The sequence below is a fragment of the Ursus arctos genome, unplaced genomic scaffold, assembly GCF_023065955.2.
Source record: "Ursus arctos isolate Adak ecotype North America unplaced genomic scaffold, UrsArc2.0 scaffold_16, whole genome shotgun sequence".
In the NCBI taxonomy this organism is placed as follows: domain Eukaryota; kingdom Metazoa; phylum Chordata; class Mammalia; order Carnivora; family Ursidae; genus Ursus; species Ursus arctos.
Window position 1 is genome coordinate 18,400,573 of NW_026622830.1, and position 18,660 is coordinate 18,419,232.

At 38.7% G+C, this 18,660-nt stretch overlaps 1 protein-coding gene across 2 annotated transcripts in view; it reads right to left on the reverse strand.

Annotated features, from left to right (window-relative positions):
- TOP1 (DNA topoisomerase I) overlaps window positions 1-18,660 on the reverse strand; it is an 88,783-nt gene that overhangs the window by 11,954 nt on the left and 58,169 nt on the right. For both annotated transcript variants that reach the window (XM_026503506.3, XM_057312525.1), the window contains 5 exons: window positions 16,477-16,592; window positions 12,229-12,350; window positions 11,182-11,304; window positions 8,708-8,895; window positions 8,280-8,424 (listed from right to left, as the gene is read on the reverse strand). In XM_026503506.3, coding sequence (XP_026359291.1) covers window positions 8,280-8,424; window positions 8,708-8,895; window positions 11,182-11,304; window positions 12,229-12,350; window positions 16,477-16,592 — 694 coding nt within the window. The remainder of the gene's footprint in view (window positions 1-8,279; window positions 8,425-8,707; window positions 8,896-11,181; window positions 11,305-12,228; window positions 12,351-16,476; window positions 16,593-18,660) is intronic.

Sequence of the window (18,660 nt, forward strand, 5' to 3'; positions counted from 1 at the left end):
ATGATTTTTTTTTTTTCTAATTAGCGGGCTTACCATATTTTCTGTTTCTAATATAACTGCTTACTCATTAAGCACAGTGGGTAAATGGGGTCAGGATCTGGATTCAGGATACAAAGTGGGAGATGAGCGAAATCCTACTCTCTAATCCTCTCTCAGAGATTTGTCTTGGGGAATGACATTTGCCAATATTCTTAAGTGGCTCTTTTTTTTTTTTTTTTTTTTTTTTTAAGATTGATTGATTTTTTTTTTTTAAGTAGTCTCTACACCCAATGCTAGGCTCACCATTGTGTAAAATACCAAATAAGGGGTGACTGGCATTCTGAACTCCAAACATCTATCATTTAAACAAAAGATACAACAAACTGGCCCTATATAATAATACCATGTTTAAAGAGAAAATCCAACCAGCTTTTCAAACATGCCCATTTTTAAAAAGTCTGTCTTTTTATTGCTGATATATAGAGGTCTTTATATATTTAAATTCTTTTCCAGATATAAGTAGTGCATTTTATTCCACTATTTCCTATTCATTTTCCATTCTGAATAAATCTTTTAAAAAAGATATTATGTCATACGGATTTAAGCATACAGTCTGATCAGTTTTGACAATTCATAACCCATGTAACCCTACCCCATCAAGACAGAGAATATTCTCTATCATTCGAGAAAGTTCCCTCATGCCCCTTCCCAGTTAATCACCGACTAAATAACCACTGTTCCTTTAATCTGATTTCTATCATCATAGATTGGTTTTGCCTAGTTTAGAGTATTATATAAATGGAATCATATAGTATAGACTCGTGTGTCTGGGTTTCTCACCATGTTTTTAAGATTCATCCATGTTGGCGTCCCTGGGTGGCTCAGTTGGTTGAGTGTCCGACTCGATTTAGGCTCAGGTCATGATCTCAGGGTTGTGCGATTGAGCCCTATGTCGGGTTCCACACTCAGCGTGGAGTCTGCTTGAGATTCTCTCTCTCCCTCTGCCCCTCCCCCAGCACTCTCTTAAAGAAATAAAATCTTAAAAAAAAAAAAAAAAGATGCATCCATGTTGCTGCATTTATCAGTTCACTCCTTTCAACTGATGGTATATATGGTGTCATCTATAACTATCCCTAATGTCTCTAATGAGACCATGTGTTTATTCCGTTGATGGACCCCTATAATGTTTCCAGTTTGAGACTTGCACAAATATAGTGCTGCTATAAGCATTCTTGTACATGTCTTTTTGTGGGCATAAGTTTTCAATTTGATTTGGGGCAAAAATACCTAGAACTGGAATTAGCATCTCATTGTGGTTTAAATCTGCATTCCACTGATAGTGACGTTGACAGCTCTGTCATGTGCTTATTTATAAAAATGGCCATTCCTCTATCTTGTAAACATCTGTTCCAGTCTTTCACTTTTTTACGGGGGATTTTTGTCTTTTATTATTGAGTTATAGAATCCTTTGTGTATTCTGGATACAAGTTTTCTGTCAGATATACATGCTGCCAATATTCTCTCCCAGCCTGTCTTTAACAGTGTCCTCTGTTGAATCTAAGTTTTTAATTTTAATGAACTCCACTCTGTCAATTGTTTTTTTTACCATTAGTGTTTATTTTGTGTCCTAAGAAATCTACACCAAGGTCATGAAAATGTTCTACCATGATATCATCTAGAAGTTCTAGTGTTTTATTTCTTATACTTTAGAATTTTGCAGAAGAAGTCAGGCTCAGAATTTTTAAAAAATAAGCATATGTCTTATTTTCTCTTTCTAATAAAACACCAAAATCAAGAGCTTCCTAAGCATATATAGTTTTAAAAGGACATTTTCTCAATCCAGCCCTTCAACAACCAGATGGTTACATTTAAAAGGTTGTTGGTATATACATCTCCAAAACCTCACAGAATTATAAGCTCTAAAGAGAGAAAAGGCAGAAATGGGTATTTCACCCTAAGAATATTTTAGTAGCACTGAATGCAATGTAATATCGACAACTGATTCTGAAGTTTGTTGTACTTCATTTAAAGAAAAAAATGACAAATTTTATTTGTAAAGTTAAGACTGGTTGAAGAACCTCACTTTTACTAAACGTTACGTTACAGGTTATGAGACTACATAATGTTTCCAACCTTGGCAGTGGGCTGGACTTAACAGTTGAGTACCTTTAACATACAGTTGTTTTGTAACCTCTGGATCTATGGTTTATCTGGAATCAGAGAGCTTTGTTGAAACTACTGGTTCCAGAAGGCTGACTGCCATTTTCCTGCTATTTCAGATTCTGTGGGCCCAAGTACAGAGTGGAAGAGGAAGGGAATGGAAACACCTGCAAGAAGATGTCTGAATAAAGTAGAACAAACCAGGATAAGCCAGAAAAATGTGAATGAGTTCAGGATAGTCTTGAGTTCAGGATAGTCTTTACCTGGAGCACACATTCCTATGCTCTCAAAAGTCCTGATCCTTTCAATGACCTGTGAGGCTACCTGTACTATAAACCCAGCTCTGACTGCAAGGAATCCAAGCTTCCAGAAAGGGGGACATTAAAGGGACACTTCAGTTGTGCTTTCTTTTCTTTTTTTTTTTTTAACTCTTGATTACCCAATTTTTCAAATTATCAAAAATCTCTAAGTCACATCATATTTGATGCTAAATTTCTTAATGGAGCAGAGATGGGGTACAATGGTACAATAATATTACATGGGGGAAGTGAATAAGTAAAATATAGACAGAAAAGCAAGCAAAGAATCTTAGAATAGGAGAAGTCTCTGGAGGCTGAGCAGAAAGGTATAGAACAAAGCCCCAGGACAGTAGTCTTCCATGTTTTGGATCTAAAGTCTGCCAGGAAGTAAAACCACCAATTACCACCCTTCACTCTCTACTACAAAAACTTATCTTTATAGACTTTTGGGTCAGATCAGGTAAGTGAAATCATGCTTTAATCCTTACGTTGTTCCAAACATATAGCAATGAAAGTGCTCCAAGCAAGATGAGGAGAGCTAAAGCCAGGGCGCCTGTGTTAGCTTGGGTTGAACAGGGCTAGAAGACTCCTAGGAGGAAGAAGCAGAGAAATGGAGAGCAAAAAGCAAAACGGAATGATACATGGACAAAAACTACCTCCCAGTCAAAAGTTTACAGGTTAAAATACATTAGTTGTCTGACTCATAGTCTCTAAGTATCTATACAAATATATCCACAGTGAGAAACAGAATAATAAAGATACACTCTTTACTGGAGAAAAGATACATTATGAGGATGAAAATGAAATTTTCAGTGAAACAAAGGGAGAATTTGCTACCTATAGATCCTCACTAAACAAACAGTGAGCAGTGTGCTTCAACAAGAAAAGTAAACCTAAAGGGAAGGTACTGAGTACAGAAATTAATCAAATATCTCATTGTGACAACTGCTAACTGGAGAAAGGATTAGGGTTTTATGGATGACTGTGGGTTCTTTTAAAATAAAAAGTAAAACCTGAAGCAAAAGATGTCCCTATGAGATACAGGGACATCTGGGTGGCTCAGCTGGTTGAGCATCCAATTCTCGATTTCAGCTCAAGTCATGATCTCAGGTTCCTGGAATTGAGCCCTGTGTCAGGCTCTTCCCTCAGTGAGGACTCTCCTTGAGATTTTTCTCTCCCCCTCTCCCTTTGCCCCTACCTCCACCTATCTCCCTCCCTCCCTCTCTGAAAAAAAAAAAAAAAAAAAAAAGAGGGAGGTATAAGAGTGGAAATGATTTACAGGTGATTTACTTGTCTATATAGAAAATCCAAAAGACACAGGCACTTCTAGAGTAAGAGCTCAGCAATGTTGTCAGATACAAACTCAATATTGAAAAATCAACAGCATTACCACTCTAGTAATAGTAGAAGTGTAGTAGAAAGAAAAATCACATTCAATATAAGCACTAAAAACTATAAGGGTTCTAAGAAAAAAACGTTTTAAGAATATGTAAAACTATGGAGAAAATCATAAAGCAATACTAGCTGGTGTACTCAAAGACATGAATTAATGGAGAAGTATAACATGTTCACAGACTGGAAGACTCAATAATGTCAATTTCCCCCCTATTAATTTATAAATTCAATACAATAAAAATCTCAATAGTCTTTATTAGAACGTGACAAATTTATCTCAAAATGAATGCAAAATAGCAGAGAGCCAAGAACAGCCAAGACAATTCTGAAGAATGAGATGAAGGAAATCTGTCCTAGTCAGTAAAGCTACAACAGTTAGGACAGTATGCTATTGAAGAAGAAATAGACAAACAAATTAAACAGGACAGAGAGCCCATAAACAGACTGACATATATGTAGAAATGTGATATATAAACAGAGAGAGTAATATAACTAAATAGTTCTGGGACAACTGGTTATTCATTTGAAAAAATATATTAGAGCTCAATCTCATACCATACACAAAAATACATTCTAGTAGATCAAAGATCCAAATGCAAAAAGCAAAACTTTAGAAATGTTGGCAAGGATATGAAGACAGAAACGTGTGCACACTGTTGGGGGAATAGTGGTGATGTAAACTCGTAAGGCACTTTAGAGAACAATTTGAAAATATGTAATGCAGAATCCTTAAGGGAAATTTTCATCCATATATACAAGGAAGATAGATGCATTTATTCCAGCAGTGTTCATTACAAAATACTGTAAACAACCCTAAATGTCTCTTGACAAAATAAGTTTTTTTTATAAAACAGAACACCATCTAGCAAATAAAACATATATTAGAAGTATATGTCAAGATAAAAATATCAAAACCAAAGCCGAGTGAAATAAGTAAGTTGTAGAATGATCTCAGTAACATACCCAATTTAATACAAAAATATATACAAGAATGAAAACCTTAAGTTCGTTAGAGTAACCTTCAGGGAAGGAGGTGAACAATATATAGGGGGCTTCAGCTATGTTTATCAGAATATTCTTACAAAATGAAGTAACTGAATAAATAGGACATGATGTTAAAGTTTGACACAGCCAGATGGTGGGCATGAGCTTTCTCTGTATTGTTATCTTTTCCTATGTATTTGAAATATTTCATAAAAAATAAAAGCCCTAATGCTTTTAACCCCCTATTTTTATGGAGAGAATGCTTCTCCTGCTGGCAGTGCATTTAAAGACTATTCAAAGCACTGTCAGATCCTGACCTCTGAAGTTCCTACTGCTCTGCTGAGCAGGAAACAGCCAACAAGTACTGGCAAAAGCTGAAGAAATCACATTTCTTTTTCTCTTAACAGTAAGAATGACTTCCCAAGTCTTTAACCATCTTCATGACTCTTAGGATCCCAACCCGGCTGAGAAGATTCCCTGTCTTGGGTATAAAATTCTAGGCAGGGCCTACATGTGCGTGTCTTCTGCGTTCATTACCATAACCACCATTCAAAAACCTGCACAAATCCCTACAGTATATGGGAGTTATCTGGATATTGTCAAGAATAAATTGGTGGCTCTCAGGCCCTGGAGGTCCTCCACCTGGCCTATCAACAACAAAGATGTCAACCCTTGGAGGCTCTCCTACAATCAAGTTAAATCCCAGGTGTAAGAGAATGCAGCATACATGTATTTGGAATCTGTTCACCTCTCTCCACCCGCACCGACATCATCTTGTCCAAGCCATCACCATTCGCTTCCTAGAGGACTATAACAGCATCCTATTGATATCCCTATTTCTGGTGTGTGTCCTATCCAATCGCCATAGAGTTTAGCACTCAGAATGATCAGTTACGTCACAGGTTTCTAAAACACAAATCTGGTATTGTTCCCCTGGTTAGAACCCAGTACCATCCTATTGGATTTAGGATAATATAAACAGTTTTAAGGAAGAGTCTGAAGATCTGGCCTGCTTCTCCCTCTAACCTCCTCCTCATGCCCCTTTCTTGCTCACTGTACTTCAACTACACTGCCCTTCTTTCAGTCCTCAAGACCACGAAACTCTTTCTCACCTCAGGGATTTCAAAAGGCTATTTTCTTTGGAACACCCATTCCCCTCTCCTTTCCATGGATAAATCCTATTCATCTTGTAAGTCTTATCTTAAATGTTATTTCCTCAGAAAGGCCTTCCCTGAACCCAAGGCCAAATCAGATACCCTGGTATACTCTCAAATGGTACCCTGCACTTTTCCTTTGCATCATCTACAAGAGTTTATGTTTACTGGTACGAATGCATATAAAGCCTGTGAATCTTGCGGAAATGGGGTTATTATGTTCAAGACACTCCTCTGTTCAAAGCCCTTCAATGGTTCTCCACCAGACGCAGAATATGGGCCAGACTCTTTATAGCACGACGCTTAAGGCTGGCCACAATTCGGCATTAGAGTATCACAGGAAGGCACCAAGAGGCTAAAGATCTAAGTCAGAGTTACTAACTACTGGGTTGTAGGCAAGTTTTCTGGCTTCTCAGAGACCAAATTTATCTATAAAACAGTGGCATTAGTGTATCTGGTACGGTTGCTAAGATAATCCAATGTCAACTTAGGTGAAAACACTTACAAGTAATCTAATATCCATTATTTTGTTTTTTTTTTCTTTGTGTAAAATACACGTAAAATTTACCATTAGTGACATTTATAGCACATTTACAATGTTGTGCAAACATCACCACTTGCTAATTCTTGTTACTCCTTTTTATACTTCTCCCTCTCTGTCCGTAATGACACAATGCTGTTTGGAATACCTCTCTCTTTTTAAGATCTAACTGTAATCTAATTTCCTTCATAAAGTTATTCCTGATCTCTAAGTGCTGGGAATAACTGCTGTATTTATCTAAAAATACTTAATGCTTACCTTTCTTCTAATACAATTGAATTCTTACCCAATTTGCCCACTAGCCTAGGAGTTCTGTGAGAGCTAAAACCACTGTTCATCCACCTTTATTTCTGAAGAAGAGGACATTTCTTTAGAGGACTTCTGCTCATAAAGATTTTCTCTCTGATTCCATACTTACTCTAAACTAGAAAAAGTGACATTTCTAACTGAATGCCAGAAAATACAGAGTTGGTCTTTTTCATATTAGAACAAAGAACTCTAAGTTAAGAGAATGTGTAGTTTAGTGTCGACAAGACACAGCCTTTTGAGGTGCAGCTTTCATGTCTTAACAGGTATTTAATAACCTAAAAACCAAGATTTTTGGTTTTTAAAAATAAAACCAGGGGCGCCTGGGTGGCATAGCGGTTAAGCGTCTGTCTTCAGCTCAGGGCGTGATCCCGGCGTTATGGGATCGAGCCCCACATCAGGCTCCTCCGCTATGAGCCTGCTTCTTCCTCTCCCACTCCCCCTGCTTGTGCTCCCTCTCTCTCTGGCTGTCTCTATCTCTGTCAAATAAATAAATAAAATCTTTAAAAAAAAAAATAAAAAAAAAAAATAAAACCAATAAAAATACAAAATAAAAACCAAGGTCTTTAAGTCCCAGTCCCCTGCATGTTAACAGTCATAGTCTACAAAGAACTAATTCCTTGGCTGTTTTCTTTTGAGCTCATTTCTCTTTTAGGTTGCTATGCACATTTCCATAGTACATATGAGGTAGGAAGTTCATGGGACTCTCCCAAGCAGGATATGCCTAGCAGGCTAATAAGAACTTGAGTGCCCTTCCAAGACAGCTTTCCCCTTTCAATAATAGTAGTAATAAACAGCAACACATGGGTATACAACAGTTTACAATGTGCTTTCACACACATCATCCCATTTACTCCTGGCAGAACCTACCCAGATGAAATCCTGGGAAGCCAGAAGTAAGTAAGACTCTAGATTTTACAACTTCTGGATTTAGAGCAATCATGTTCCCTTCCTCAGAGCCAAGAAAGGTAAGGAAGAAAGCTATAGAGGCCAATTTACATTTACTGCATTCTTTTTTTTTTTTAAGAAGATTTTATTTCAGAGAGATAGAGTCCCAAGCAGATTCCGCGCTGAGCGCAGAGTTGGACACTCAACTGACTATGCCACTCAGGTGCCCCACGTTTATTGTATTCTTTATCACACTCCAACCACCAGACAGTAAGCAACATGAAGGCAGGGACTGCATCTGTTTTGTTAACCAACACAATTCCTAACATCATGCATACACTGTGCCAGGCACATACTGGAATCTCAGTAAATATTTGTGAATTAATAAATGAATCCAACTATAATGTGATGCAGAAAATGGATATTTCTTAGGAAGGTCACCAGATAATGCTAAGCATGAAGATGCTTTCTGGAGAGTTTGTAATTTGTCACAGTGATTCTAGAGACCAAGAACACTACATTTCAACAAGAGATCAGCCCCACTAACAGGTGTAGCTCTTAGCTACCCCTTACCTTGATTCGTGAACTGGGGTTCAGCATGATGTACTTAATGGAACCTTGGATGTTCTCTGTCCAGGAGACCAGCCAAGTAACCTTGTTATCATGTCGGACCTCTTTCCATTTATGTCCTGTAGGAGGAGAAGGAACCTTGGCATCTCTGTGGAAATAACAAAGCAGGAGGGCAGTGAAATGAGGAGAAGCAAGGGACAGTTTCACTTTTCGTGATCTAAAGTGGATAATCTGTTGAGCATGTATTTCCCATGTTTCCTCCTCATCACCAGTCAGTAACTGAGAAGTACTTGGAGATCTGTACATGGAGATACCACGTTGTTCCCAACAGCTCTGTGTAGCCTGCGGAACAATCCCAGCAACAGTACTCCCAAGAACAAAGGAACCCCCTCCAACCTTGATTTCTGGCCCAAACAACGAACTGTGCTCACTTGCTACAATTGATGATGATATCCTCAGGCATGATCCGTCTCTTCAGCATGCCCATCTTGGGGTGGTTGCCACGGCCACGGAAAAGCCCAGGAGGTTCTATCTTGAAGTTGGCAATCCTCTCTCTGTGGTTATCCATAATACAGAAGCCATATTCTTTCAGTAATTTTTCATTCTCCTCTTTGATTTTCTGGAACACAGCAAGGAAGTACTCAAAATGGGCTCAAATTGCTGTTCCCTATTCATATTTTATCTCTTATTAGAGAACAGTTCAAGGTACAGAAAAGTCTTAAAAAATCACTAACAAATAAATGCAAATGTGGGTATCTGGCGGGCTCAGCTGGAAGAGCATATATGACTCCTCATCCCAGGGTCATGAGTTTGAGCCCCACGCTGTGTGCAGAGATTAAACTTCTTAAAAATTTTTTTTGAAAAAGAGAGGAATGCAATAAGGATAACCTCTAATAAAGTTTTCAAACTTTAAGTACAATAAAATTCCCCAAAATATCTACCTTTGAGGACTGATCCAACTACAGATTCAAAGCTGATTTTATTTTAAAGGATTTATGTGTGAGAACACGTTACCTAGGTATTTTTAAATATAACTTAAACAATTAACATCATTTTGTTGAGTAGTGTCAGAATGGCAGATGGGGAAGAATCTATGACAGGACTCATAAAGAACATCTCCATATTTTCTTTTCTTTTCTTTTTTTTTTAAAGATTTTATTTATTTATTTGACAGAGATAGAGACAGCCAGCGAGAGTGGGAATACAAGCAGGGGGAGTGGGAGAGGAAGAAGCAGGCTCACAGCGGAGGAGCCTGATGTGGGGCTCGATCCCATAACGCCGGGATCACGCCCTGAGCCGAAGGCAGATGCTTAACCGCTGTGCCACCCAGGCGCCCCATCTCCATATTTTCTAATAGGTTCCAGACACATTTAGTTGAACAGCATTTCAGATGGTCTTTCAAGCTGAAACATACCTGTCACAGATTCTTTCCTAGGTATATGGGTACATACATTGTGTACTTTGCGATCCTTGCTCCAAAAAAAAGTGTGGGAGTGGAACATGGAGCCTCCTTACCCTCTGCTGACTCTGACTTCATATTACACTTAAGAAATTCAATTTAACTAAGTCTTGCTGCCTTGTGGGTAGGAACAGATTCAGAACTTGCTGGCAGCAGGTGTCCTTGGCCAGGGCTCTGACGAGGTGATACTTGTGAAACCTCCCTATCTTTGGATAGCTATTTGCAAGAACAAAGCTCCAAAGCGGTTTTTTTTTTAAAAGATTTTATTTATTTATTCGACAGAGATAGAGACAGCCAGCGAGAGAGGGAACACAAGCAGGGGGAGTGGGAGAGGAAGAAGCAGGCTCACAGTGGAGGAGTCTGATGTGGGGCTCGATCCCATAACGCCGGGATCACGCCCTGAGCCAAAGGCAGACGCTTAACCGCTGTGCCACCCAGGCGCCCCTCCAAAGTGGTTTTTAAGTTTTAAAACACCCCTGAAGTAAAGAATAAACCAAGTTTCACTAATTTGGAATATTGAGAAGACTAAACTGAGACTGAAAAGTCTGATGCAATTATCATTCTTATAGTAACTCATAATTTTTAAACTACAGCTAAGTTGGCACCATCAAACAATGAATTATAGAATGAATACAAAGGCCTAAATTGCATAAACATGCAAGTCCCTTAAAGTACTGAAACTTTAGAGTTTTAAAATTCCTTAAAATCCATTACTTCTGGACCTCCAGCCTGGGGGGAAAAAAAAGGACACAGACAAGACAAAGAAACTCTAGCCTGGATTTCTCTGTAACAAAAGTTGGCAAACCTTTTCTAGATAGAAAATATTTTAGGCTTGAGGGCTATACAGTCTCTGTTGGAACTACTCAACTCTGCCACTGTCACATGAAAGCAGCCATAGATGATATGTAAACAAGTAGATGTGGTTGTGTTCCAATACAACTTTTTAATAAAAATAGGCAGCCTATAGTTTGCCTACAGGTACCCTAGAAGAAAATGACATCCCACTGGATACTGGAAAGATCCTTCTGGAGTGGAGATGGAGATGGATGAGCATGGCTAGATTGCAGGGTAAAAGAGACCAAGAACAGGGAGGTACACAGGCAGTATTATTGTTGCTGTCTTAAAACCCTAAAATCCAGGAGCCACTGCATCGGTCTGCCCATCTTTAAATACTATATTACTGGAGTTATGGACTGGATTTTAGGTCACAAGAGCACCAGGTTCTTACGTTGAGCCATTAAATAAAGTGACTATTATACACAATTTTTAGTCTATGTAAAACCCTTAAGAAAATTTAAACTTCACTAGGCCAAGAATCCTAAATCTTTAGTATAGAGCCATGTGAAATTACTAAAGTAAAATCTGTATTGTAAAAACCAAGAAGAAAATAAGATGAACTAAACACTATTCCAAAGTTCTCCAGAGGTTTAAGAAATTCTGTAGTACCAGTTTCTCTTCCTTGCTCATCTGTTTCCGAGCTTCTGTCTGGGCTTTGAAATACTGGCTCATCTGGGTAAAATCACATTTGCTTAGGTTGGTGATAATATTCTTCTCTTCATTAGTCATTTCCTAGTCAAAAAAAAGGGGGGGGGGGAGACAGAAGAAGAAGGTAAATACACAATTTACCCCATAGGTTTCTTTGTGATTACAGCAAAGCACCATTTTTTTCAGCCAAAGGTGTCTAAAGAGGTAGTCAGTCCATCTAAATTCATGAGTTTTGAAAAAAAAGAAACATAACTTTATTACTTTGTTCTATTATAAAATATTTAATAGAAAAATGCTCTACATGATTTTTCCTTGAAAAAGGTATGGAACTCTTTTGTAATTTCTTGGGCTCCTTACACCCTGCCACATCCGCAAGCATATGTATCCCACAGTTGGAGAAACATGAATATATATCATTTGCTTTAGTAATGAGAGAAATATTTCCATACTCATTCTCTCTTAGAAACATTATCCCTGCTCTACTCACTTATTAAATGTTATTTCCAGAGCTATTCAGAAGGTAAGCTTCAGCTCAGCCTCTGTCCACATAATCCAAATTGAGAATGAGATTGTTTAAAATCACCTAGACAGATGTAGGAAATGTGATTTCAAGAGCAGAAAGTACCAAAAGCAAGTAAGAATGAATCAAAAGGGAACGGGACATCACATTAACATGTCTCTTTGCAACAGCAGACAGAGGACAGGCAGTCCTGCAGAGACAAACTTTCCTCTGCTCAGCCAGGGCTAAGGTTTTTTTGTTTGGCCTAATAAACTTCCTCCTGCAGCCATATGAGAGTGTGAGAAGAAAGAAATATAAGTATCCTTGTTGGATAGAAACCCTATATATTATAGTGAATGAATAGGGGGGAAAAAACCTTTAAATACAGTAAAATTCATAAAGCTCAAATTTTACACCACGGAATTTTTTGTAAAGTTACAGTTTATTAATTTAGTACTTGATTAATACTTCTGCAAGGTGCTAGGATATTAATACATGGGCTACAATACCTTTCTCCAGTCTTTAAAGAAATTTTTCCTAAATATTTCCTTAGTAGTATATTCATGGTCGAGCATTTTTGCAAAGAAGGTAGCTACTTCTTCTGCTTTGGGGCTCAGCTTCATGACTTTACCTAGAGGAAAAAGCGGTTCCAAAAATTGAGGTGTATAATTCATGTTTTGCGTATAAATACTGAGCTCTGGAGAAGTCTTCTAACTGATGGTTTTCCTTTCCCAAGGTACACAAAGGTCTGGTGACACACGGCAACAACAACAACAAAGACAATACACTGATTTATATCTAGTTGTATGAATTCTCCTTCTCTTTAGCAGATATTTACCTGGGTCATTCTTTGGAGACTATGCCAGTAAACTGTTCCCAGGTGCCTGCTCAGGACAGGGATGAGCTGGGGGAGGCCCAGCCACTCTTCCTTTTCCTTTCAGCAAGCAGGGTCCTTTACACCTCTTCAATGGTTTTTAAAAATCAAATCCTCAGAGGGACTCCTGCCACTGCTAAGCTAAGCAGCCTCTGTTCAAGAAGGGGAGGAAGGGATAGGGCAGAGAGTGGAAGAAAGGAATTGTGGGGAAAAGAAATAGGCATCTTTCTTCTTCGAAGTTAGGTGGGTGGAATATGAATAAAATAATATATATCCATAGCAGGCAAGCCCAGATATCCCACATGAAAAATCTAAATAAGACCTTCCTCTAGAACTTTTGTACTTAAAGTGTGGTTCACAGACCAGCAGCATTGGCATCACGTGGGAGTTGTCAGAAATGCAGAATCTTTGGGGCACGTGAGTGGCGTAATCAGTTGGGCATCCGGCTCTCAGTTTCAGCTCAGGTCGTGATCTCAGGGTCCTGAGATGGAGCCCTGCGCCTTAGGCTCCATGCTCAGTGGGAAGTCTGCTTAAGACTCTGCCACTGCCCCTCCCCACCCACGCTCTCAGTCTCTCAAATAAATAAGCAAACAAACCTTAAAAAAAAGAAATGCAGAATCTCAGGCCCCACCCCAGATCTACAGATTCAGCAAGTGCATTTTAAGAGACCTCCAGGTGGCTCATGTGCATAGCAGAGTTTGAGATGGTTGCTCTGGAATATAGGCACTATGAGGTTGCCTCTTTCAGGGAAGTAAGACTCATACAGATCACAAGGGATGACTGGGGTTCTTGGTAGTGTGTACATGTTAGTAAAAGCTGTTCTAAAGGAATCCTGATGTTACACAATGAAAACTCCTAACTTCTAAAGTAAATCTGAATGCGGCCTAGGGGTTTTGTGTATAGCTAATTAGTAATAAAGCAATAAAGGAAAGTACTTGGGAGTTTACTCTACTTTTCAAATAGAATATTTTTAATAGTACTCTTAGGGCCAATTTCCATTTTTTCTTGACTATCCAACTTTACAACACCATCTGGAACTAATCCATGGCATAATAATTTGTACCTAAAATGAGGTTAAACACCATTCTACTGCCTTACTATTAAATAGGTACTAATAATTCATCAAGGATTTTCACTTTCATTATAGAAAACTAAAACTTAACCAGAAATCCACTCATTTCAAAACTCAGAAGATTTCATGATGGTTGGGAAGTTATCATCCCTAATTGCAGGGATGAAGGGAATTGTGGCACAAAATTGAAATTGTCAGGGTAGTCAGGAAGAACCTGCTTGAAATCCGTAACTCAAATGGCCAACAGGTGGCGCCACTTTCCCCTTTCAACCCCCACACCAAGCTCCTGCCTTTGCAAGAAGACACTTTGGGGAGGATAGGGTTATTAGCTTTCAAGGGTTTCCTGCACTTCTTTGGATCTCCCCAACTCAGGTCTGAACTAGAGTTGCCAGTAAAGTTGTAACATCCTTCTTTCTAATATAAAGGAAAACATTTAAGTCTTTAAAAATAAAATAAATGAAATAAAATAAAATAAAAGGCAAGAAAGAATTTAACTGTTCTTGGGTCTTTTTGGCTTATATAAACTGGTATCAACAAATATTTGAAAAACAAAAAAAATGGAGACTCTTTGGGCAATTTTACTGAATTCTGTACCAATAGAGGAAGCAATTTTGATGCCTCCTGTTTTACATGAGCCGTCAAAAGAGGAAATGACAGCTCCCCCAGCAGCAGAGTGGTGGGAGAATGACTTGAAGGTTCCTGGCAATGGGAGCACTTTATGGAAAAGGCTGAGCTCCAGGAAGAAGAAACTGCTGAGTCAGAGCTGGAAACTGGAAGTTCTCAGCAGAGACAAGTCACTGCTTCAGCCAGCCTGTGCCCCACCTCCCCCGCAGGTCCAAAGGAGTCTGAGCACTCTCTTTCCTAGAGAGCAGGCAGGACTTATAGTATCAATTTGGACTAATAATTCAAATACAACATCCTGACTTACTACAGAGTGGGAGTTTACACAAGCAAAGGGAAGAAATCCCAGTAAGAAACCCTACTGAGGAAATGATATAGCTGGAGTTCCTATAATGGAGCACTGAGCAAGAGTGGAGGAAGGGACCACAGTGACCAGTGATGCCTGTTTCAGCGCTTGGCTTCTCATCTTGAAAAGAAACACCCAGGGGCGCCTGGGTGGCTCAGTTGGTTAGGTGTCCGACTCCTGGTTTCGGCCCAGGTTGTGGTCTCAGAGTCGTAAAATTGAGCCTTGCGCAGGCTCTGTGCTCAGTGTGGAGTCTGCTAGGGATTCTTTCTCCCCTCTCCCTTTGCCCCTCCCCCTCCTCTCACTCTAAAACAAATAAAATTCTTTTTAAAAATAAAAAGAGGGGCGCCTGGGTGGCGCAGTTGTTGAGCGTCTGCCTTCAGCTCAGGGCGTGATCCCAGTGATCTGGGATCGAGCCCCACATCAGGCTCCTCTGCTGGGAGCCTGCTTCTTCCTCTCCCACTCCCCCTGCTTGTGTTCCTCTCTCGCTGGCTGTCTCTCTGTCAAATAAATAAATAAAATCTTAAAAAAAAAAAAAAATAAAATAAAATAAAATAAAAATAAAAATAAAAAGAGAGAGAGAGAGAACCCAGAGACTAGAGAATCTAGCTTTCCTTCAAATCATTTTGAACCTCAAAGTGGGGCTTTACTAGTTGAGCTTTCTAAAGCTCTTGGTAAACCTAGACTTGAGCTACAGAATACATGGACTTTCAGGATTGTCTTCTTCAAGGTTCTAGGCTCTTCTTCCTCATTGGAGTTTGGGTTTGGAGTCATAGTTGAGCATCCCAGGAATGACCAACTACGAGGGCTAATAGAACTCTTGTCCTGTGTGCTATGGTCAACACTAGTCAGAATGTTTATCTGATGCAAGCATTTGTCATTAAGGCCATGCAATCAGGGATTCGTCAGTATTGTCCACTGCTGGGTCTTGATGTCAAACACAGGCACACTGAATAAACAGCGTTTTAAAAAAATGAATTACAGCTTGCCAAGTTTGACATGTCCACGTGCAAGACCCAACCTTTCAGTATAAACTACTGCCTTTATCTGTAAGTATCTGTGGCCCTAAGGTCACTGCTGGTGGAAAAAGAGATGCACCAGAACTCTCTTAAGTGTTCACCACTGATGCCTTTCAGCAGTTTTCCTGCCCAGTATTTCTCAAAGTTTGGTCAGCAGACCACTTGGTTTAAAAGCACCCAAGACAGACTCTTAGATTCTTCTACTCAAGGACAAAAATACCAATGGCAGTTAATGGACAATTCTGAGTGTTCTAAGAGAACCAGGCAGGGTGCTGCTTCACAGCAGCCCATAAAATTGGACTGCACATAAAGACATAGTGTTGTGCTACACATACAATTAGAGACAGACACTTACCAGCCCTACCTACCTAGAAGCTGAGGGCTAATTAATCTTCAACCAAATACTAGTACTATTTCTCATCATGAACAGCTTGTCAGCTTACATTTTATCGCTGAAGTAAAATACTACCATTCAAGTAAGGCTCTTCTAATAAATCTTACAAAGAGTAGCTCCTCAGAAATGGAGTTCAGATAAAAACATTTAACTACGGGGACCAAGTACTGTGACCTACGTAGATGGACATTTTTGGGACCATGCAGTTAAGACATTAACAGCCTCTTTCTCAAGGTACTTCTTCATCACCAAACAGGCCTTTAAGAGTTAAGTAAACACCTGATGACCCTTCCCCCAAACCACACAAGGACAATAAAACAAAATGAAATAAACAGAAAGGATTATATAGCACAAGATCCTTCCTCATTCTCTATTCCTAAATAGAAGCAGACTCTTTTCTTGGCCAAGAGTTAGACAACCTTGGAACAACTCACCATCATAGTAAAACTTGACACTCTCTGGAAGAGGCTCATATGGTGGAGCAAATACAGGGCCTTTATGTTCTAGGAATTTCCACTTGATGCCTTCAGGATAGCGCTCTTCTTCCCACCTTTAAAAGAAAAAGTATAACCTCATTTAGTGATCACCTAATAAATGCCCAAATAATTAATCTGCTCAATTGATTGGTGCTCTAGAATAACTCTGGGCCCCATCAAGGCCTGATCAAAATTACCATTATTCTTCACTTTGAAAAATCCAACACTCACAACAAATAAAATGGAATACTCAGGTGAATGCAGGAAAATACAGTTCAACAGTTCAGTTCTAAGACTGGATACAAGGGATCCCCACTCAAGGAGCTTAGCAAAAACTGGGGGATATGGAAATGGAAACAGCTGTTTTACCTCAATGGTATACATGGCAGAGGCATTATTTAGCTGCTGATACATAGAAAAAGGCCTCCTGGGAATGGAGATGGCAGGTGAAGGTAGGGGAAAAACAAACCTATAAGAAAGTACATAATACAACAGAAGACTGGGGAAATAATAGTTCGGTTGGGGTATACTGAGTTTAGGGTACTTATGGGTTAGCTAAAGCTATCTAGCAGACCCTGGTAAGTGAATGTAAAGTTTTGTGGAAACAGGTTTTAAAAAACCTTTCTACTTTAAAAATGATTAGACATACAGAAAAACAAAGACAAATAAAAGGAACACCATATACCCACCACTTACATTCAACAATTGTTAATATTATGCTAAGTTTCCTATCTTTTGCTGAACCATTTCAGCAATGTACATTGCAGATATGATACCTCACCTCTAAATAGTTCAGCAAATGTCTGTAAAAATAAGGATATTCTGTTACAGAACTACAATACTATTATCGCATCCAAAAAAATTAGCATCATTCTAATACCTAGACCGTATTAAAAATTTCTGAATTACATTCAAAATGTATTTTATAGGCCAGGATCCAATTAAGGATCATGCACTGCAACTGGCTGACATGTCTCTAAGTCTTTCTCTTTTTTGGAATTAGACAGACCTTCTCATCATCACCGCCATTTTCTTTTTGTGAGTCAGCTGTCTTACAGACAGGGTATTTTAAAACTTCACAGATTCTAATCTTCTATTTCTACTTTAAAATTAAAAGCCCTAAAGTTCTATAGAAACCTTCTAAAGGCTAATTATGCATATTCTATTACTTCCTATCATCTTTTAACTCCAATACTTTTTTTCTAACTCCAATGTTTTAAACAAAGTTCAGAAATGTTAAATAAAATTATACATATCAAAATGCTATAATAAGAGCATCACTATAAAAACAAAGTCAACATAGATGGTCAAATGATTTTGATAAGGGTGCGAAGACCATTCAATGGACCAAGGAATCTCTTCAACAAGTGGTATTGGGAAAACTAGATATTCACATGCAGAAGAATAAAGCTGGGCCCTTACCTTACACTATATAAAAAAATAAAATGGATCAGAGACCCAAACACAAAGGCTAAAACTATGAAACTCTTAAAAGAAAACACAGTGCAAAAGCTTCATGACTTTGCATTTAGCAATGATTTCTTAGACAAGACACCAAAAGCACAGGTGACAAAAGAAAAAGATCAACTGGACTACAAAGTTAAAAACTGTACATCAAAGGACATAAGAGTGATGAAGCAACCCACAAATGAGAGAAAAGATTTGCAAAGCATATATCTGATAAAGGACTAACATCTAGAATAAAGAACTACAACTCAACCACAAAAGAACCGACCCGATTTTAAAAACCGGCAAAGGACTCAAATACACATTTCCCCAAAGATATACAAATGGTCAGGTAGCATCTGAAAAAAATGCTCAACATTACCAATCATTAGGAAATATAAATCAAAACTATGAGATACCGCACACACCTATTAGGATGACTATTATAAAAACAAAACAGACCAGGAAATAACAAGTGTTGACTATGATGTGGAGGAATTAGAACCCTTATGCACCGTTGGCGAGAATGTAAACCACAGCCACTGTGGAAATCAGTACAGTGAATGACTGCTGGAAAGTGCAACACAGAACTACCATATGATCCAGCTATTTCACTCCTAGGAATATAACCAAAACAACTGAAAGCAGGTATTTAAACAAATACTTATTCTCCAATGTTCATAGCAGCACTATTTA